Below are 20,561 nucleotides of genomic sequence, written 5' to 3'. Positions count from 1 at the left end.
GGAACTAGAGAGTCGTGAGCCCGTCGATATAGTCTTCTCAATTGGTTAAGAAGTCGTATATGTGGTAGGAAGCAATTGGTTAAGGTCGAGAGATTTCTTAGAGACTTCATAATGTCAATGCGGGTGCTCCTCAGGGATCCATTTTAGACCCAAAGCTCGAACAAGTCCAAAGATGTTTTGCTAGGAACATTGAGGATATGAAACAGGTCTCGTATTGGGAGAGGTTAGAAAGGTTGGGATTGTACTGTATTCAGAGAAGGTACGAAAGGTATCTGGTTGTATACATTTTATGATCTCGACATTATGGTAAGCAACTTCCAGATAGAGCAAGTTGGGTGGAACCGCCCAGAAAAATCTGTAAAATTTTTAGGCTTATTTGTAGACAATAAATTAAATTTGAAGCACCATATAATGCAAGCAGAAAAATTGGTAAGGAAAACACTATTCACCTTCTTTCTGGCGAAGAAGTCCTTACCGATGAAACTGCGCAAATCAATGTACGATGCTCTTATCAGAAGTAAGATGGAATACGGCCTGGATTTTTTCTCACATTCATCTGCAATAGTTAGCCTAAACATAATCCAAAAGAGCGCTATGCGCTCGATAGCAGGGGCAAAGCGAAAAGCACACACGAGTGGAATATTTAAAAGTCTTTCAATTTTGAAACTCGAAGATCTTGCCAAAATTAGCCAACTAAAATACATGTATTTCAAAATCAGTAAAATGAGTTCTAAATCACGTAGCTATAATTTTAAAACCGTCAGGGGAGTTGATATCTACTTTACCTTGCCTCTTACTAAATTGAAATGGATTCAAAACCTGCCACTTTTCAATTTGCAACTTCAATGTCCATACGAAATTAACGATACGTATCTAGTCAAGACTCTGTAAAACAGTGGACCTCTCGTTTGTCGGAATCAATTACTGCCTCATATCCCAGTATTTGCAAAATGAAAAACTGTTATTCCTGCCAATCCAATATGTCTTGACTCTGCCTGACACCTTTGGAAAATACGGCACGCGCTGGTCGGGAAGGTCAGTCATTTTCAATTCACCCATTCGGCTCCAAGAACTTAACTATTTTAGAACCTCCAGACTTTTGTAAATTGTCTTATTTTTACCATCTCGTTTATCACTGACAATTTTAGTACCATCAATATTTCTCCTAAAAACCCCTTGAAAACAAGCCATCGGCTTAAGGGGTTGCTGGGCGTTGTGATTATAACACCTACGTTTATTTTATTCCTATCACAGCAGCCCGAAATACATACAAACATATATTCTAGATTATTAAGAATAGTTTTGTTACTTTCTAAATACTTTCTAAACCCATTTTTTCATAAGATTAGATTACTAACATATTTAATTCCATTATTCCAAATTAACATTATGGCATTTGAACATCCTGAGTCTCTCAAGAAACAAGTCCCTTTTAGACTGAACAATGTAGTTTGTGAAAGTGATTGTACTCTGTCTTTTGAAGCGCATTACTCCAAATTGACACTGTCGGCATGCGAGAAATCAGCGTGACAACTATATTTTATTGAGAAATACCATACTGATGTAATTCTAATGGTAAAAAGATACTTAAATGCTGTGTAATAAGTTGGTTGAACCCAAGATGAATCTAATTTCTCAATAACCATTCAAAGCTTTGCCTTTTTATGCAATATAAACATGTTACATGTTAAGTCTTTTTGGAAGTGACTGACTCCCTGTTGTGAAAGTTTCCAAATAAAGCCCATGTTCGTTGACAATATGGGACCTTTAAGCTGATGTCAAACTCAAACTTCTGAGAAAAATGGTCACGAAACCTCCATTTTGATTCGTCCTTGGGCGGTCACTTGTCACATCTCATTTCCTATTACAACCTATTAACAGCTTAATCAATCGAAGAGATTCTTGGAACAGTCGTCCTCCATCTTGACTGGAACCTTGGGTTAATACTTATTGTCAACCATTGTTAATCAGACTCGAATCTTGTATTTTATGTAAATATTTGAGCAAGCTGAACCGTTATGTCATTATGTTGCAAAAGGTTTCGCGGGATGAAATCGAGTATCTTGAAATGCTTAATTTGTTTAATGCACCATTCCACATGAATACAAGCAGATGGGCACTTGCAGGTAGAAATCGATATCAGAAAATTTGAATTAAATGGTGAGAACGATAAAATACCTGACTAGAATGTGACATCACACTAAATTATGACTAGATAGAATTGTTTATTGTGTGTACTACTCAAACATCGAATTGATGATAACACAAGTGGGTTTAATAATGGACTAATAATTTGGAACCATGCAAGGAAAGAAGTTTTTTAAACCCACTCACTGGTCAAGAATGTTTCAGGCATAAGAGTTCCATATAGGGGATGTCAAGTAAAGGAAATTCAAGGAAAAATGTAGTCCGGCACCCTGATTTTGGGGAGAGAGAACTAAGACAAACATCACAGTCAACTCGCACCATTCGCACATTGAATTTTCAATAATTGAGTGATTTTGAGCGAGTTGTGTTACAAAATCCTCCTAAATGAACATGTTTGGTATAATTCGGTGAACGTACTATCAAATTGGCTCCATACCACAATGCTATTTGCTTGGACAAGCATGTAAAATGGAAAAAATGTCAAAACTCAATGCATGCAAAGTGCGGTTTGGCTGGGCATGTTGTCTTTGATTTTACTCCATGGAATAACGTCAGTTGTCCATGAACGCGTTTACTTGACTAGCCCTATACAAGCAGAACGCATAAAAATGAATGGTAATGTGTACGAGATTTGACATTTAATTCCAAAAGGGCCCATTTTCTAATTTGTGGGTCTTCATCAAGTCTGATCCTTCACGAGCTAAGAAAAGTGATCGCAAAGATAGGTGATCCCAAAGAAGTGATATTGTTAACAGTAAAAGACACCTTCAACATAAGAGGGAAGTCCAGAAAATACGTCTCTCTTTTAATGTTTGAAGAGAGTGAAGATATTCTGTACCGATAAGAATTGTGCCACTTGGGGATTCTTCTTTGCACCTTTCTCTATACGGCAATATTCCCCGTTAGGAGGGTTCCATACTTCCAGTTCAGTCTACATGAAAAAAGTGAAGAGGAGAATCAAAGCCAGTACATAAACAGTTTGGTAGAGAGACAAGCGAAGAAAATCTTGATTACTGCAGAAGATTGGTTGGGTTAGATTGAACAGATCCTGTTTCAGCTCCCGTCGTTGATGACATTTGGACCGGAGCCAGAAAACGTGCGTGACCGCCAATATTCTGGAGGGATGTCGGGCCAAGGACAGTAGGGTGTTAGTACGTCCTTGACCGAGAAGGACAAGTTGTGTCCGACACCACCTCCGGAAAGGTCAGGTTCCCGACACTGGGACACTAAACTAGCCAGCCCAATTTTTGGCTCGATAAATACCTCCATGGCATTTTAGGCATATTGGGAAACGCACAGATATTGTTTGAGGATATTGGTGAAGGTGGTATCGGCGGATTGGACGGAGTTGGAAAGCCAGAGGTGAAGGCAGTAGAGGAAAATTGGGTTGATGCAGGTCTGGAAGAGTTGAAGAACTATTGGAGAGGGAAAGTTCCTTGATGGGAAGTCAATTGGAATTGTTTTCGATCCTGGCCCTAGCTTTGACTATTGATGACTTGAGATGGTTGGTGGAGGAAAGTTGGGTTGATTGTGCTTGTGGAGAGATCCACAAAGACATCCGTACTTACACTCTTCTCTTGATGTTCATAGAGGAGAGTAGCTGCCGTTGTGGTAGAGCGTCTGCTCTGGAAACCAAATTGGAATTTGTGAGGGAGATCCCGATCCTGGAATGAGCTGGTTAAATCCATGGCGGATCACATTGTCATATCAATTAAGGCTTTGCTCTATTTTGCGATGCAAAGTGCGACCTCTTTTTAAGAAGCAACTGACTTCCTGTTGGAAGGTTTCCAGACAAAGCCCATGTTCGTTGATAATTGGCAGCCAATCTGCTCGGTCGAATCTGATGACGAATACTCAACCTCGCGTATGTATGCCTAGAGCATCTATAATTCTGACAATATTCCGCACTTGGCCTGCAAACTTAATTGGGTATCTGGTCAGCTCGAATACCTCAGGCTAACTCCCTTCAACGTCAGGTAAAAAAAGCAATTTTCCACTAGTTTAGTTTAAAAGTGAGCGTCTTTATTGTGCCAAATTAAAACCTAATGAATGAAAGATTTGTGCTCTGGAGGAAAAAGTTACATTTTTTTAATTACAAACTCCATTTATTGTTTATTGTATATTGTGGGTACCACACAAATCACCATGGTTGAGTATAAAGAGTATTAGTATGTATCAATATTGTAATAAGATGTAAAAAAAGAAAATGAAGGAAATGAAGAAGAAGGAAACAAGCCAGAGTACACTTCCTTTCACGCAGTCACTGTTGTCATCTGTTATTTCTTTAGGCAACAATTCCTGCAAAACTCGTAGGTTCTGACTTTTCGTAGAACATAAGAGAGAGAGCTCTCCAGATTGGAATACTCCGAACAAGGAAAGAACTTTCCTTGGCAGAGTCCGAAAGGGTGGCCTTTTGAGGTATAGGACCTCACCTCTTCTTGTTTTGGCGACTCCATCATCCCCTCAGATGGTCGAGAAACCGGGGCATCATTTTCTTCAATTTTATGATCACACATTCAAGATCTTCCACAGTAGAGTCGCATCAAAGCGATGCCGTCGGTATCCAGGCCAACCATATTAAGGTGCCGCAGCCGATTGGAGTAGCTTAGATTTGGACAGAGAAATCTCGTAAACCTTCTCTGAACCGTTTCAATGAGGAGAATGTGTTCCACAGACTCTCCTCGCCTCAGCTGCAATCTGAGCACAATGATCCGAAAACTTGAGCTCACAATCAACGGTCACTCCAAGGTCCTTGTGTCTACGAACACACTGCCAACGTATATTGTCCATTTCGTAAAGTAAAGGAACATTAGCTTTGGCAAAGCGCATCACCTTTGTCTTGGAGGCATTGAACAGCATGGAGTTATCATTTGCCCAACACATAAACTCATCAATATCCCTTTGTAGAGCCAAATGATCACTCTCTCTCTGATGATTCGGCTTAACTTTGTATCATCTGCAAATTTAGTGACAGACGTCCGATCGTTAGTAACCCTTAGATCTCCACGAAATTGTAAATAGAAGAGGGCCAAGCACACTCCCCTGATGGACACCCAGGCATAATTTGGCCACGATGATGCCATACCATTTAGAATGATCCTTTGACTTCGTCCAAGAGCCAATCTTTAATCCAAGCTCCGACCAAGCCACCTAAACCAAGCCTATTGATTTTTCGCACTAGAAGTTCATGGTTCACGCGATCAAAGGCCTGAGAGAGGTCTAAGTAGACGGTGTCTACCGCTCACCCCTTATCCATTTCCGCTGAAACTTGTTCATGGTGTTCTAAAAGATTTGTTAGGCAAGATCAGCCTGATCTAAATCCGTGCGGAGCACTTTCAAGCATGCTCGATTGCTCAAGATAGTCAGTGGATGTAATCTTTTATGAGTCGTTCCATGATTTTGCACACAGATGAAGTGAGTGAAATTGGGCGATAGGCGATAATTCTTGATAACACGAGTATCGCCTCCTTTGAAAAGGGTTATATACATTGGCCATTTTCCATTCACGTGGAACGATCCCACATGTCATAGACTTATTGTATAGCAGAGTCAGGGGTCTGCAACCGCTCCACCAAGCCCTTTCAAGACCACCATAGGAATACCATCGGCCCAGCAGACGGTGAGCCCTTTTGCCTCGCAATGGTTTCGAAGCACATCGGCGTTTTTGAAGAAATTTCACTAGATTTATTAGAGGACCTTTTGGTTTCATAACGACATGATATATTGATGGGGTGGATACGAGGGTGGTAAAATGCTCATTTAACATTTCCAACATTCTGGTCGGATTTTGTTGCAACGCTCCTGAGGAGTCCATGAGATTTGACAAAGAAGTTCTGAGTAAGAAAGTTGAAACTAACCCTGATCCTTAGAACTCCTCTGATGGGTACTATTAGAGGTCAAACTTTTCGGATGGATCTGATCCGACTTTTCGGATTCGGATCAGATTGACCAACAATTTTAGAATTCAGATTGGGATTGGTAAAAAATTCGGCTTTCAGATTCGGTCGGATTGCGCACTTTGATCGGATTGGGATTGGGGTATTGAACAGTCGGATTGTGTTTGCATGCGATAGGATCCGTACCCAATCCGAAATTAGAGGATAAACTAAATCAGTTCAGTCCCGTCTTTTGTAGAGAGCAGTCGCAACATTTTGTTGTTCCTGATCCTTCAAACGGCCGGTCTGAGTGTGTTGTGTCGTGTAAGTGGTCGCGTGGCTGCTTAAGGTAAGACACTTTTGTTCTTTAGCTTTCATTTCTTCCTATCTCTTAGTAGTTTAGTCTTATATCTTTTATGTTTATGTCGTATTTCACTTTTTTCGTCTATCAATATTTTTTATCCCAATTCTAGGTTATTTCATGTAATTTTGGCTTAAGGAGTAGATCATTTTGGTTTTTATTGTTTGGTTTGTTCATTTCATGTACTTGTAAATGTAGTTGATTTCTTCTAGTTGTTTACAATCAGTTTTAGTTCCTATTTTCAATACAAAATTGGGTTCTAGAACCTTCTTTTGTTCGATTCCATTCCATTGATGTTAGCTTGTTTTCTGTAGTCGAGTTGGTGTATGTTGGCTGAGGCTAGCTAGCTGGTCAGTCAAAAGAGTAAGTAGGTCATCGTTGTCGACCGACTCTTATCTCTCTCTTGTCCTCTGTTGGTAGCCCCAACCTAGCAAAATCACCTATTCTCTTCTTTCTGTCTGTCCCCAGGGAGTACGTTCCTCCTTGGTTTCCAACTAGCACGTGTGTTGTTTACTTGCTCACAGCTGGTTCTCATTCACACGCGCTGGTTTCTTCCCTTTGACTCTCTTGGCTCTGTCTTCTTCTTCTTTTACTTATTTCATCTTTTATTTTCCTCTCGCTCATTTTCTAACGGTTTCTTCTCGAAACTGAAGAAGATTCCAGAATATTTCTTTATATTCTTTGTTCAGGTTTCCAGTTTTTTTCAATTAGGATCCCTCAAATAGCCTTGCTTCCAATAACCATGGAAGCTTTGTTGAAGGGACTTTCTGAGGGGCTAGGAACTGTCTTGAGCTGGTTTGGATGGGAAAACTCCGTCCTCTATCAATAAGCCTTTCATTATGGAAGCTTTAATAGCTTGGGTTGGTCACACCCAGCCACTACTTGACTGTGGGATGAAACAGTCAAGTGTAGGCAAAAGGGACACAGGCACTGACACTCTTGATTTGACAGAAAGGCCCCTTGTAGTCAAAGAGGTCACAGAGGTCAAAGAGTAGAGAGCATAGCAGAGACTGCTCTTGAGATTTGCGATTCCATAAACGACAGAGATGCAAAAAGAGCAAAGGCACAGAAGTCGGAAGCATAGCAGAGACTGCTCTTGAGTGCGTGTCCATAAACACAGAGATGAGAGAAAGGTGACTCTCACCCGAATGGTGTCCCAAAACTTAGAGAGTTTGGCCTTCTCAAATCAATGAGAAAGGCTGTTCCCAACAGGGATGTAAGCTTTTTCCACCCATTTATGTGCATGAGATTCTTGAGGCACAAGGTATGCCTCAATTTCAAATGCACAAAGGCCCATCTCAGGGGCACTAGGAGGAAGAGACAGCAGTTGTCTCAACCTCGTTGTCAAGTCTCTCACAGACTTACCCACCCTTTCCTATCTCCTTCCTATTTCCCTCCCTTGTTCCCACCCTCTCCTACAACCTCACCGCTCAATTCCTTTAACCTCTCTTCTTCCAAACTTTGTAGCCCTAAGCTCCCTCTGGTCGCCAGACAGCCCCACGCATCTTAGATCGTATGCTCAGGGTGGCGGCCAGAGTTCCTTCTCCCTCTTTCTCCTCACCTTTTACCTCTCCTCAAAGGTTCTCTTATCCTCCACCTAAAATAGTTTTGTCCAAAAACAGGATTTTTAAGGTTAGAGAGCCTAGTCAAAAGACTGATAGCTCTAGTCCATCGAAGGGCTATCTGCCATAAAAGCGGATTTATTTGAATGTCATTGTTCTTATTTCCAAAAAAGACAGCACAAAAGTTAAGATCTTAGTAGAACTAGCCGTTGAAGAGAGATTGCCATTTCATCTCTTATAACAGAAACGGCTTTCGGCCAGGGGTCTTAGATGAAGAACTAACCTAGTTGGTTTCAACTTAGTTTTGTTGTGAAATAGGATACCCCTGATAATCCCATATTCCCCACATGGGGGCGTTGCCTTAACGTTAGGAATGATTTGCCACATTAAGTCATGTACAAATGTCGAATGGAGAAGTAGAGTCTTAGTTTGTCATATCCAAAGGCTGATTTGTCTATTGTAACAATGATAGACCCCCTTCTTGCTCAGTTAAGCTCTTTTAATGTCAGTCTCAAATTCACTGAATGAGTTGGATAAGGCAGTTTGCTCGAGAGTTTTCTTTGTAGGGGACTTTAAATTTTTCCGGTATAGCGTCGTAGAAGTGGGAGTTAGATCCTGATGGTATATTCCCATTCGAAATCGACATTCTCAGTCGTTCGAAAAGCTGGAGGAATTTGCGATCTTGTCCAATCTCTCTCAGCATGTTGGTGTAGCCACTAGAGAGAATACGTTCTCGACTTGTCTTTTTCCAATGACCCTGATCTGATCCAGTAATGTCCATGTTGACGGCCCTGTAATCTGTCAGATCATCATGTTCTCGAGATAAGGGTCGACCATTACTCAAAAAGCCGGCGTTGCCTCTAGAGTAAGACCCGGCAAAAAGGTCGGTCTGGCTAAGTTCAAATTCAAAGATGGGAACCAAATTTGGGGCCGTTTGATTATAGGAAGGGGATTAGGGGGAAGCTGGAATTTTTTCTCTTCATTTCAATGCTAAAAAATGAAATCGTCCATAGATGTAGCGTTAGACAAAATGATTCTAGTTTTTGAGGACGTCTGTTCCACTCTAGCAATCTCTGAATGTGTTCACAGGGCGGGACACATTCTAAAATTCGAAGTATAGGAAGAATTTGTTCAAAAAGAGTTGCAAACTAGCAAAAAAGGCTCCGGAGCAATTTTGAATCGTCAAGTTGTGGCTAGCCTCAAAGAAAGTTTGGAATTTAATCCAAGGTAGAATTAAAGGCCTCCATTGAGACAGATCAGTTGAAACAAGGAAAGCAGAGTTGTTCAAGAGGTGAGGTCGAATCCGAAAGGCTTTTTTCTTTTATGCAAACCTAAGAGAAAGAAAACACCCTGTAGGCCTTTTGAGGTCGATGGGGAAGCCATAGACAATGTAGAGGCTATGGAACATACTTGGAGATCAGTTCTCTAGTTGTGTTTTCAACTCCACTGTTTAAGGAGCAACAGTCCATTGCTCTAATTGATGAGTTTGTGTGGGACTGGCAAGGTTTGTCAAGCTGAGCATTTAGATGATCTTGTAGTTCACAGATTCAGGACGCTTTAGAGGCCATCAGGGACTTGAGACTCTCGAGCTCCCCTGCCTGATGGGTGACATCTCAGTTTCTGATGAGATCTCATGGTTCTTGCTCCGTTTTTCTCGTACTTGATGCGTTTTGCATCTTTGCCAGGGCAAGTTCCTCTTCTCTGAAGGTAGCTCATGTTGTTCAATTTTCAAAGGGAGAATAAGTCACTCCCCAGTAATTATAGGCCGATCTCTCTCACTTCGAATATTGCGAAGGTGTCTTGAGAAGATCATGAAGTTTCAACTTGTTGAATTTCTTGATTTCATGAAAGTCCTTCCTCCTAGCCAGCATGGGTTCCGAGCACTTTTTAGCAACGGTTACCCAACTGGTTTTGAACATAATAGAGCTACTGCTGTTATTGAGGGCTGGGAGCCATGAATCAGTCGATGTAGTTTATCTCCATACCCATTCATTAAAGTACAATCGCCATATCATATGAATATGCCAAATACGTCTTGTTTCTAAGAACCAATTCATATTTATACAGTTTTATATAAATGATGTGTAGAGTAAATCAAAGAGTATTTTGTTCGTAGGAAGTTCCTCTTGCAATTCATCTTAATAATGCATAATCCAAGTGCACTATTTTTGCACTATTTTTCAAAATTCCAAGATAAACATTTGCAACAGAATGTACAATAAATCCCCTAGCTCGAACTATTTCTAGCCTCTCGCCATGTTTTATTTGTGAGGTTAGTTGGTTATCTTTGACATGTTTGTCATTTGATCAACCTTCAAACTCAACACAGCACATGAAAGTACTCACTTTGGCCATGAGAATGGCTCCAAGAAGGTGGACGAGGCACGAAATCACGGCAAAGGCGTAACTCCAGGAGACATAGTTGTAGTTGGGATAGAGCAGCCAATCCCGGTCCCAGCATCCCACGCCAAAAACCAAGACTCCCAAGAACAGGAATAGTGCTACAAATCAGGGTTAAAGAGAAATTTTAAAAAATCCCTTTTGAGTCAAGGCCCCAGCAACAACTTACCAGTAATGCCATTGAGGATGCACACGACTCCACAAAAGTGATATTCAAATCTGAGGATGACTTCGAGTGGATAGCGGAGCAGTAAGGCCACAAAGAGCAATTGACATGCAAAGGATAAGATGAAGGCCAATGTGACGAATAATTGGACCACCATCAGCCATCCTAAGTAATGAATTGAAACAGATTTTAGTCGCCTCAAGCTCATTTAGAATATTTTGACAAATACTCCTTACCTGGCAAGAGTTTCTCCCGAATGAGACGATACTCGTCGCCGTAGAGGGCGTGGCAGCCATGGAATAGCTTATCAAATTGGTAGTCGGGGTGATGGTAGCGGAAGAAGCAAAACTCCCAAAGTCCCATATTCTTGAAAGGGCTTTCCGTGTCTTCCCATGAGACCAACCAATACGGACTGGCAAAGCTCATGAGCAACAACAAACCGGCCACAAAAGTCAAAATGGCAGCATAGAATAACGCGTCTGTAAGCAAATAAAGATGTAACGAAATCAGAGGGGAAAAACAAAATTGTAAATACCTGAGGTTTTGTGAGCTTTGGCTTTGTCCACACTACTCAAGGAGCCCCGGTCGGGGTCTCTAAATCCCATGTTTGAAAGTGTTCCAACTTATTCTACTCCTTCTCCATGCCAAACAAAGATTTCCTTTCAAATCTTCGTGTACGTTCTTGTCCTGGCCAACTAGCCCTCTTGTACTGGCTTCAAAAACAGCCGCACCTCCCTCACCTGTGCTGTGGATACCTCTCCCCGTACCGAAAGAGTCCCTTTTGCATCACAGGTACAGCAGTTGTGATCAAACCTGCCCTACAAGCATAAGTGCTTCAGTGATTCAGTGGGGCCCCCAACGTGCACATTCACCTGGTTGTAACTTGCCAGTTTGAAATGAGGCGGTAGGGAATCTTCTCTTACCTTTTTTGCCTCTGTTTTCCTCACTCTGCCGAATGATCTCCTTGTACTGGTCTGATATCGAGGGAGCCTTGTTTGATGTGGGCGTGAGAGGAAGGCTTCTCTTTCGAGGGATATTCTCCGGGTTCTCTGAGGATCCTGGAGCATTGACTTCATATTTCGCACCTCTAGAGTAAGCTGTGCTATCCCCAAACAAGCATCTGAGTTTGCCGGTATCGATCAGACCGAACAAGTTGAACCATTTGGGGTCGGGTTTGGTTGCATTGGAGTAGGTTCGTCGGGTATCATAGGATATCTCGATGTGCTTCCGTGGTGTTTGAAGGTTCTTAGATTGAGTACCGGTTGAACGGCGGGTTGACAGTCTGCGGGAATCGCGACCACTCGCGGATCGTCTTAGATTTGCAGGTTCCTCGTGGTGACTAGTGGGACTAATAACGGCCACTGGGGGGCTTTGCAAGGGTTGGCTAATTTGTGAGACCTGTCTTGAGAGGTCATGTAGCTGAACAGAGGGGCTCACTACCATTGCTAGGCTCTCTGGACCAGCACGGGTCAGATCGATCTCTCTCGGCACCGCCAATTGGATCTCATCGGGTTGCACGTGGTCTTGACCCTCTTCCGTTATAGATCTTCGTTGCAACAAAGGTCCCCTTGAAGTCGGTTCCAAGTGTTGCCGGTATTGGAGAGATGCCCTGCGGTTGCCCTCTCTGACCAACATGGCATATCTTTGCTCGTGGGTTAACGATTGAGTGAACGGTCTTTCAGCCTGGAATTCCCCTGGATTTCCCGTGGTCCCCCCTTGAACGCTTCCTCGAGAGCTATCTCGTTCCAAATCTGACCTGAAACTATCTTCGTCGATATCGTCTTCTTCTAAGGAGTTGAACGTTGGGAATTGCCTCATGGAGTCCAATTCACTGTCCACATACCGAAGACTATCTCGTCCTCCCGACGATTGATATGATTGCTGGCGTTGAAAAGCGGGATTGTCATACCCTGGTCCAAGCATCCCTTTGAATGGATGACCTCCTGGGGAACTATGTTAATCGTGTTTGTTTCCCTCAAGTAAACGAGGTGCACCTGAAAATACAGTTCCCCTATTAATGAGGTACTCGTGCCTTATCAGGAGGAGCTTGCTTTTCCCCCTAGGGGAGAGAAGCTTTAAGTTACCTTTTCATACCTGGATGGAGGCATTCCTCGTGATTCAACCGATGCCCTGTCCCCTCCCTTGTCTCTCATGAGAGGGAACCAGCTTTCTACGAAAAATGTATCTACTCCATACAAAGATTAACAGGGATATATATTTCCAATCTGCACAAGAGGAGCGATGAGAATGAAACGCGGTATTGTTTTAGTGCTGAATTTTATTCTCTTTCAAGTCAACTTGGAGCAATCTATATCCCAAGAAAAGAGATTCATGCTTGCAATCGTCTTTACGGTAAATGCTCGCATGGCGACGTGAAAGGCTCCCTCTCAAAAATAAATAGTAAACGTGTATTGGTAATATTGTACAAATATCGATCCACGGGTCTTGAACCTGGACGTCTACTTCGGTGACGATTGAAACGAAATCGAGGCAATTTAGAATGATAATCCTCAAAGCAATGCTGGTGGTTAGTTTCCTACATACAGATGCTAAGTGCAAGTTAAGGGCGAAATGGCAAATCCGAGCCCAACTACAACTCCTTCATCGTCAGTTTGGTTTCCTTTTCCGCCTTAAAGGCCAGCAGGAGAACATCGGATATCCTCCGTGTGGATTACATTTCCATTGCTCTTGTTGCTCTTCTCGTTGTCCAAAGTGAGTCCAGGCGCCCCGGATCCTGAGTCCAGGGCGTATGATTGTCAAGAAAGCTCGCCAATCGGCTGGTTTTCGAGCCAAAGATCGTGGATGAAATGGTACAAATCATCGCTCACGCCAACCTGAAATATGCGGAATGGAACAACCTGTTATGAAAAACAATTGAAATTTGGCACATGCAATTAATTTGAGAACCTTGTAAGGAGTTGGATTCAAAGATCTCTTGTGGTCTTGTCTCAAGGTCCTTAGAGACACTTGAACATTCTGGCGGGTTTCTTCCATGGTTGGGATGTCTTGGAAGAGATGTCCATCAGTCCACCAGCAACTGTAAAGGTCTTCGACTTGGGATGGAATGACCCACGCCCTCTTCGATTCCTTGAAAGATCAATGACCATGAATGAATGGCCTCTAAGAAGAAATGTGCCCTGCCCTCCACACACACACACACACTGTCTTACTTGAAAAGGATGTCTGCACAAAACTCGAGTGCAAACCTCTGGCGGGGGCTCGCTAGGCCTTTGTAGCAAATCGATAAGGGCGTGTCCATCACTACTGTATAATCGAAATCCAATCTTTTTGCCTGGCATGGTGACTTTTTCAACGTCCTGACTAAGTTTGATCTTGGGTTTTTCGTTGATCTCGACCAGTTTGTACACACATCCCAATGCAGGTTGTCGCTGACAAGTTACTATAAATTTCGGTAATTTAGTCTTTAATCGATTTTTTTTTGTAGCGATAGAGTCGTCGCACATACCCAAGTGTGTTCCAATGCCAAAGCAATCAATGGAATGGCCTTGCTCGTTCAGGGACAGGATCGTGTCCTCATTGATATCATTGGAAGCAACCACAGTCAGTGAAGCAAACCAAGGAACATCAAACTCCTTGCTGACCTTGTGGAACGCCTCTCTCGCCACACGAGATAGATAGGCCAAATCTCCGGAATCAATTCGGATTCCTAAAGCTCGATAACCCAAATCGTTCAAGGCAAGAGCCACACTGGCGAAGTTTAGTAAACCACTCCTAGAAAGAATTTGTTTCAAATAGTTAATGCCATCATCAAGAGCTTGGGACAGTTCGAGATTGACATGAACAGGTGCTCAAAAACCAACCAGAAGGACCCAAAGCATTCCAAAATTAGTGGTCCTTCTGGAAAATGTAAAGCATGCTGTGTGAGAGGACGACAAAAGTACCTGGACACATCATACGTATCAACAAGGGCCATGAATCCATCTGGAAAAGCAATCGCATAAGAGGCGAATGCGGCCAATTCGCCGTCATGAGCTTCCTCTTTCAAGATCTTTAGATGACTGGCCAATTTGGTACGCCAATCCAGACATTTGCCAAAGAAGTCTGTCTCCATCTGATCGGGATCGTTCTTATGAACAATCTTGGTGTCGGCCAAATCTTCGGCTCCGGTGAAGGACGTCACAAACGCATGGGCGTGTGTTCCCTTAACCGGTATATTAAAAAGCTTTCCGGCCAGAACGTTCGAGGTCCCATCAAATCCTCCTAGAAAGGAAAGTTTCTGATGCAATACCTCATCCTTTACCACCATTGACCAAACATTGGTATTATTTGCAATGACAGCCGGCCTCCAAGTAATCAAGGTGTAACTGACTTTTTGTGGAACTACCATTTTTGCCTTTCTTTATAGCTATTCCTCACACTATCCTTTGGCAAATTGCGAGCCTTCGTTGTCACGAACTCGGTGTTCTACCTTCGTGGACAAGGTGTTTTTGCTCCGATCCTTGATTGATGGGAGGGCATGAAATGAAAGTGCATTGCGACTTCTTACCAATGTAGGCATATTTAGAGGCAGAAAGTCCTCCATCAGGTCCTTGGGCTCGTCGCAAACCAAATTCCAAGAGTTTGATATTGCTCTTTCCGGCTGCAATCCGGTATCTGGCGGCGTTGGTCGCAACCAGACTGGAACAAACAACGATAAAGTAGCAATAACTTTCAATGCTTCTCTAGACAGACCCTTGCTCCTCTTACCTGGCATAGTTGACCAAAGTAAGAAACGTAGTTTCTAGTAATTGAGCCACGATCAAAGGCCCTTGCACGCGGATCAAAGGCACCCTTTAAGAACATGTGATATATAAATGTTACGCTATGTACATGGATTAAGTCTGTGCACATGTTATACCTGGGAAAAGCCACCGTGCCTTCTTTCAATGCATACAGAGTGATATCCTCACAAGTGAGATTCGACAGATACTCGAAGAACTCGGGCTCTACGTTGCTGGGCAAGGTGTTCTTCAAATAGGCAATATCTGGAAAAAAAAATGGCATTGGCATTTTAATTTGCAAGTCCCAATTGTTATGTCAAATAATAGACGGAGTAACAGATCGTTGCCCAAGCGTCTCTTACCGCTTTCGGTGTACTTAAAATTCTGGATGAACTTGAGACATTCGGAGAGTCCAGCGAAGATTGTGAATTCACCATGAAATGGATTCTTCCTAAAAAATAGGTCAAACACCGCCTGATCGTCGACTCGTCTGGCCTTCCAATAGGCGTACGCCATGGTAATTTGATAGAGGTCTGGAAGAAAAAATAAACATGCTCCAATTGCAAACCGTGCTCCCTCCCAAGTCTTTCAAATCCCCATTCCGTGTCATTGGCTGCCTTATTGCTACTGCATTGCGTTGCAGTGCGTTGGATTGGTGTGAAGTATAACTACGTGCCTGTGAGTAATGGCTGAATCACTGCATTCTGGGGATTATCTTTTCACGCCATTTCGTGCTCATGGCTGTTGGATGAATTTCCGTTGCTGTTCGCCATGGTCGTCAATTTCTTGATTTCAACTTCTGTGCATTCCTCTTCTTTCACTTCCTCTTCTTCCTTGTCGTCTTGATCACCCTTGGATTCCTCCCCTTGCTCCCCCTGCTCCTCTTCCTTCTCTTCCTTTTGTTCCTCGGTCACTCCCTCTTGCTTGGGTTCTTCTTCAGGATCTTCTTCGGCTGCAGAATTGGTCTTCAGATCGTCATTGGCATCCTCGGATTCATTCTTGGCATCCTCTTCTTCTTCTTCTCCGGCAGAGTGTTCCCCGTCTTTGGGTGTGATGTGAAGCTTTGAAACATCCTCTTCTTGGCTGGGCTCTGTGTCAGACATCACGGACTAGAATTCAAAAATGGACCGATAGGATCCCAATCTGATCGTGCTCCCAAGCTTGATGGCCCTCAAGAACTGATCCAATGGAAGGTCTTACCTAAAGGCGCCTCTGGCTCCAGTCCAAGGCCATCCAAAGGCCGTTTCAAGGGCAACTAAGGCCATCGCTTCCTTTCTTCCCTCTTCTTTGCACCTCTTACCTACCCACCCACCGGGGATCCTGGAATGGCCAGCCACTAACGAAGATCGGGCCAAGGGTCCCAAACACTTCTTGTTCCACCTTCTCGACTCTCTTGACACTATTGATCAAACAATCCGAAGACGTCAAAGTCAAATCCAATGCATGAATGCAAAGGTGTTGGCTGTCCTTGCTTGCTTGCTTGCTTGCTTGCTTGCTTGCTTGCTTGGTTGATAATAAAGCCGCAAGGCTGGTGGTTGGTGGCCAAGGCCCCCCTCTCTCTTATCCTCGAAAAACCTTCACCCTCCCTAAACAACACGGATGAGCGGTAAACCTCTCTCGAAGCGGTTGCGGAGTGGACTGTTGATTCGACAATTTCGAAGTTCGAACACTGAACCGGCGTGCTTCCTTCCGTCTTCCAGATCGAGATAGTATCTCAAACTCATACTCTGTATGTATGTATTCACCGCATGTAGTGTTTCAATCATAGTTGTACTACATAGTGGACGAAATGAACACGCACTCGCTTATGGAGGTTTTTGTGTCACTCTGCCCGGTTCCGATGAGCTTCCATGGAAATCAAGGATAATTGACCAGAGAGTCGGTCAACTACGCACCCACGGAGTTATAAACACACGTGTGTGTAACACGGAATGTGGGGCAATGCGAGCCACCCCTTTTGGTCGTTTTCGTTTGCATCAGTCATTCTCAAGGGCAATTCAGAGTCATCATGTGTATGTATGGGTGGATGTATGGATCTCCTCCAGGGAACTCACCGAGGTGACCTCTATCGGCGATTGACGACAGCCTTTGGATAGTGGCTTTCGCCAACAAACATCCGGGCTTTCTCTTTTCAAATGGCATTTCTTATCTCGGGCAAATCTACTAGGTCTAGATTTGCTTATTGCTATACACGAAAATATGAAAATCAAATCAAGCAAAAACATTGTACCTGTGCAGAGACTCAGGGTCTTGATGTCTTGAATCGACATTTTAGCTCCTCTCACGATCCCTAAGGTGCTCCTCAAGATTCGATCCACTCTATTCCTCTCAGATAGTCTTTCATGATCGCGATTGATCACCCGAGTGCGTAAAAGTTGTCTGAAGTTGAGTGTCGCACGCCCAATGGCCTGGCTATTAAGATAGAAAGCTCAAATTTGACTACTGCACCTAATTGACCTATATATATATATTCCAATCTAGCGGCCATCAGTGTTCTCTGTTCTTTTCATAGCTTGCGGTTAACCGGATGCCTTGAAGTCATAATTCTGTTTTGCGACGCATTAAGAGTCTAAAGTTCAGTTTTCGAATCCTCAAGTTGATATGAAAGAGAAATTTTCTAGGGGGTCTGTCTTTTGCCCTCTTGCGGTGAAAATCGTAAACTCGAGCTCTGTTGTCAGTGCAGAACAAGGTGATCGTTGATCAACAAAGTGAAAAGAGAGACATCCAACAGACTGACTGATGGAGTGGAGAGTCCAAGGATCCGGATTATAGAAAGTGATTGGTTCCGAATGCATGAAGAGCCATGGATGTGAACGGTGTCAATGTTCGGAAGCTTACTCATTCCTTGAAGCATTACCAACAACGACACAACTGGGATTGCGGTTTGTCTTGCGTCTTGATGGCTCTCCAAGAGCCTCAAAGAGCGGAGATTTTGCAAGACATGACCCATATCATACACGAGGAGGGATTTGAACAATCCACATGGACAATAGATCTCTGTTACTTGCTCAAGAGGTATATTGAAAGGCATTCAATGACACATTTTCCTCCTTACTGCTACTACTACTACCTACAAGCACTTCCAAAAGCAGCAAGTGGGGGTTGGGAATTGATCTTCCGATAGGTCAGATGAAGTGTCTTCACTCTCGGACTGATTTTGGTGGTCAGTTTGATTCCCATTGTGGGTCTTCTCGACTTTTTGATGATCTTGATGAGCGTCAAGCATTGAATCCGTCCATTGGTCGAGCGATCCCTTGGAATAGGGTGTCATTGGGTCAGATTGGCCGTCGGTATCCCCACAATTGGTATCCAGTTTTGAGATTTTAACCAAGTGATAATGCAAATCCGGGTCAAGATCAGACCCAGATCTGATTTTACTTGGGCCCGCATTCGCGCTTTGCTTCGGTGATGTATCAGGTACATCGTGATCGTTTTTGTCCAGAGCGAACCTGGTCATTTTTAAAAGGTCATCTCTTTTCTTCTTCAAAGGATCGTGCTTGGCTTCCAAATACTTAACTCGATCTTCAATAGGTTGACTGTTGTCCCGATGCCGTCTTTTTTGGTGTTGCTCATTCTTGAAATGGGGAAGAACGCCTTCTTCCCCCCGGAATTCTCGTTGAAATTGACCATTTAATCCGGCATATTCAAGGACATCGTCTTGGATGGGCAAATCCTAATAGTTTGGATCCTCCAATATTTTTTTATTACGGTTCTTCTCTGGGTTCGGTTCGTCATCGAGGAAAAATGCAATCTCATCAAGCTCTTCTTTGGTCTTTGCTTTTGGTTTTTCATCTTGCACCCTTCCAGATCGGGCCCATAGCTTAGTCTCAATCTCCGGCCTTTCTTTGACATTCTTCGTTTCCTCCTGCACCAAGTCTTGTCTCCAGTTCCCCATAATCAAGTCGTGCTCTTGACTCTGTCCCCTGAAATCTTGCTTAGATAAATTGTGTTCTTGGCCGGATACTTTTTGGAACCTCGAATTTGATTTTCCATGGCCGAGCTCATAATTGTTGATTGTCTCTTGTTCCTGGATCTCATTTGTCTTATGGGGCCGTCCACTTTTGGTCTTGAGCATTCCAAAACTTTCGAGCTCCTTTTTCGTGTTTGAGGATTTTCGTCCTTTCTGGACCTCTGAATTAGGAAGCTCGTCCAAAATCCTCCCTTTGTCGTCCTCCTTGACATGCTTCAACTCGATTTGAATTTTCAGTTGTTGTCCTGCAGACACATTGTTTAAATATATTGCTTTCTTTTATGCTCTTCACATGCGTAACTCTACCAAATCGAGTTAATAAAAAAATATTAACCCACCAATTGAGAAAGCCGGTTTTGGTTCAGAAATTCTTGAAGAATCTAACTCGATTTGAAATTGATGAGTGGAGCCTTCTTCCGGCACATCTTGGCTCATTTTGGAATTCTGTCCGGTTGTCGCCCTCAGCCTTAGCAAAGATGTCCCTTGATTTCGAGCCCTCCATCCCAAAATTAACAAATTCCTTTTACCATTCTTTTCCAGGTTTGGACTGGACTTCCATTACACAACCATCACTTTAGGAGTGGATCCTGGATATTCGAGTCAGAGGTTTTACACAAAGCTTTTGCATAAAGACGAATCCCGAGTACAGAAACGGTTTAATAACGCCGAAGTGAATCGAATTTCTGTCGAAGAACGAAGCTGTGACATGACGGAAATCATCCGACATCTGGCGCACAAAGGACCCTGTATTGTGCTAACTAATGCGAATCTATTGCGATGCGAGGTGCGACATCGACAAGTGACCCATTGTCGTGGCCATTTGAGCGAATGCTTCACGCGAACCCTCCGAAAGACATACCAAGGTCATTATGTAATCCTGGTTGGGTTTGACTTGGATCGTCAAAAGATCATTTACCGAAATCCCACTTTCCGGGATCGAGAATGCGAAATGAGTCTGGATTGCTGGAATTGTTTGAAGAAGCCCGAAAACGGATTATGGGACAGACGAAGACGTCATTTTTATCCATCTTAAATCATAAGATGACCCGCCAATGAAAAGTGCCTCATTCATATCAAAAGAATCACAGAGTTTGTCAGCAAACCCTCAACAATAATCTGGATTATTTATTAGACTGATGACACGGAAGTAATTGAACCGAAGTTATTTGCATTGTAATAGAGTTTCAGTTATTCAATTGGTCATGATTACAAGTTTACAGTTTGTCACTATTATTGCACTAATCTTAAAAGTGTAAATATAATTGAATATTATTAATTCAAAAGAAATCATAACATAAAAGGCAATGCGTAAACCTAAACAGGTAATCCAAATACTGGCTTAAACTATTTTGCCTCTG

The 20,561-nt window shown here is 43.0% G+C and overlaps 4 protein-coding genes across 6 annotated transcripts; 1 reads left to right on the top strand and 3 right to left on the bottom strand.

Annotated features, from left to right (window-relative positions):
- Positions 1 to 10,061: 10,061 nt before the first annotated feature.
- On the bottom strand, positions 10,062 to 12,621 carry LOC131884286 (uncharacterized). The gene is made up of 4 exons (XM_059232009.1): positions 11,436 to 12,621; positions 10,749 to 10,991; positions 10,516 to 10,677; positions 10,062 to 10,447 (listed from the first exon to the last, which is right to left on the bottom strand). Exons 1-4 carry the CDS (start codon positions 12,433 to 12,435, stop codon positions 10,254 to 10,256), a joined length of 1,599 nt encoding a protein of 532 aa, XP_059087992.1. The 5' UTR covers positions 12,436 to 12,621; the 3' UTR covers positions 10,062 to 10,253.
- Positions 12,622 to 12,772: 151 nt separating this feature from the next.
- LOC131884285 (nicotinate phosphoribosyltransferase-like) lies at positions 12,773 to 17,627 on the bottom strand. 3 transcript variants are annotated; one of them, XM_059232007.1, is made up of 10 exons: positions 17,464 to 17,627; positions 15,596 to 15,766; positions 15,371 to 15,497; positions 15,220 to 15,303; positions 15,020 to 15,150; positions 14,430 to 14,733; positions 13,979 to 14,244; positions 13,683 to 13,912; positions 13,420 to 13,599; positions 12,773 to 13,346 (listed from the first exon to the last, which is right to left on the bottom strand). In XM_059232007.1, the coding sequence occupies exons 1-10, from the start codon at positions 17,501 to 17,503 to the stop codon at positions 13,269 to 13,271; spliced, it is 1,611 nt and encodes a 536-aa protein (XP_059087990.1). In that variant the 5' UTR covers positions 17,504 to 17,627; the 3' UTR covers positions 12,773 to 13,268. The 3 variants fall into 3 exon arrangements, with proteins under 3 accessions (XP_059087990.1, XP_059087989.1, XP_059087991.1); XM_059232006.1 differs by having other exon boundaries at positions 14,415 to 14,733; positions 17,464 to 17,624; XM_059232008.1 differs by lacking the exon at positions 17,464 to 17,627 and adding an exon at positions 15,910 to 16,052 and having other exon boundaries at positions 14,415 to 14,733.
- Positions 17,628 to 17,838: 211 nt separating this feature from the next.
- Positions 17,839 to 20,166, top strand: LOC131884287 (protein GUCD1-like; the record flags this gene model as incomplete). Its single annotated transcript, XM_059232010.1, is given in 2 exon segments — positions 17,839 to 18,248; positions 19,744 to 20,166. Coding segments are annotated over 2 exon segments (635 nt in total), but the record flags the coding sequence as incomplete, so codon positions are not given.
- LOC131884288 (uncharacterized) lies at positions 18,283 to 19,685 on the bottom strand. Its single transcript, XM_059232011.1, has 2 exons — positions 19,542 to 19,685; positions 18,283 to 19,448 (listed from the first exon to the last, which is right to left on the bottom strand). Exons 1-2 carry the CDS (start codon positions 19,636 to 19,638, stop codon positions 18,907 to 18,909), a joined length of 639 nt encoding a protein of 212 aa, XP_059087994.1. The 5' UTR covers positions 19,639 to 19,685; the 3' UTR covers positions 18,283 to 18,906.
- Positions 20,167 to 20,561: the final 395 nt, after the last annotated feature.

The sequence above is a fragment of the Tigriopus californicus genome, chromosome 7, assembly GCF_007210705.1.
Source record: "Tigriopus californicus strain San Diego chromosome 7, Tcal_SD_v2.1, whole genome shotgun sequence".
Lineage (NCBI taxonomy): Eukaryota > Metazoa > Arthropoda > Copepoda > Harpacticoida > Harpacticidae > Tigriopus > Tigriopus californicus.
Note: the sequence above shows the minus strand (reverse complement) of the source record. Positions and strands in the feature narration are given on the sequence as shown.

Bases quoted from the DNA above. Each gene is read 5' to 3' on its own strand.
- LOC131884285 (XM_059232006.1), bottom strand. From the start codon at position 17,503: ATGTCGATTCAAGACATCAAGACCCTGAGTCTCTGCACAG. The intron at 14,734-15,019 runs GTAAGAAGTCGC...TTTCCTTTCTAG, and splicing joins CTCTAAATATGCCTACATTG to GAGGATTTGATGGGACCTCG. The intron at 13,347-13,419 runs GTTCTCAAATTA...CGCATATTTCAG, and splicing joins TGAATCCAACTCCTTACAAG to GTTGGCGTGAGCGATGATTT.
- LOC131884288 (XM_059232011.1), bottom strand. From the start codon at position 19,638: ATGAGCCAAGATGTGCCGGAAGAAGGCTCCACTCATCAATTTCAAATC. The intron at 19,449-19,541 runs GTGGGTTAATAT...ATGTGTCTGCAG, and splicing joins AAAACCGGCTTTCTCAATTG to GACAACAACTGAAAATTCAA.
- LOC131884286 (XM_059232009.1), bottom strand. From the start codon at position 12,435: ATGCTTGGACCAGGGTATGACAATCCCGCTTTTCAACGCCAGCAATCA. The intron at 10,678-10,748 runs GTAAGGAGTATT...TTCATTACTTAG, and splicing joins TCGGGAGAAACTCTTGCCAG to GATGGCTGATGGTGGTCCAA. The intron at 10,448-10,515 runs GTAAGTTGTTGC...CCTGATTTGTAG, and splicing joins CATCCTCAATGGCATTACTG to CACTATTCCTGTTCTTGGGA.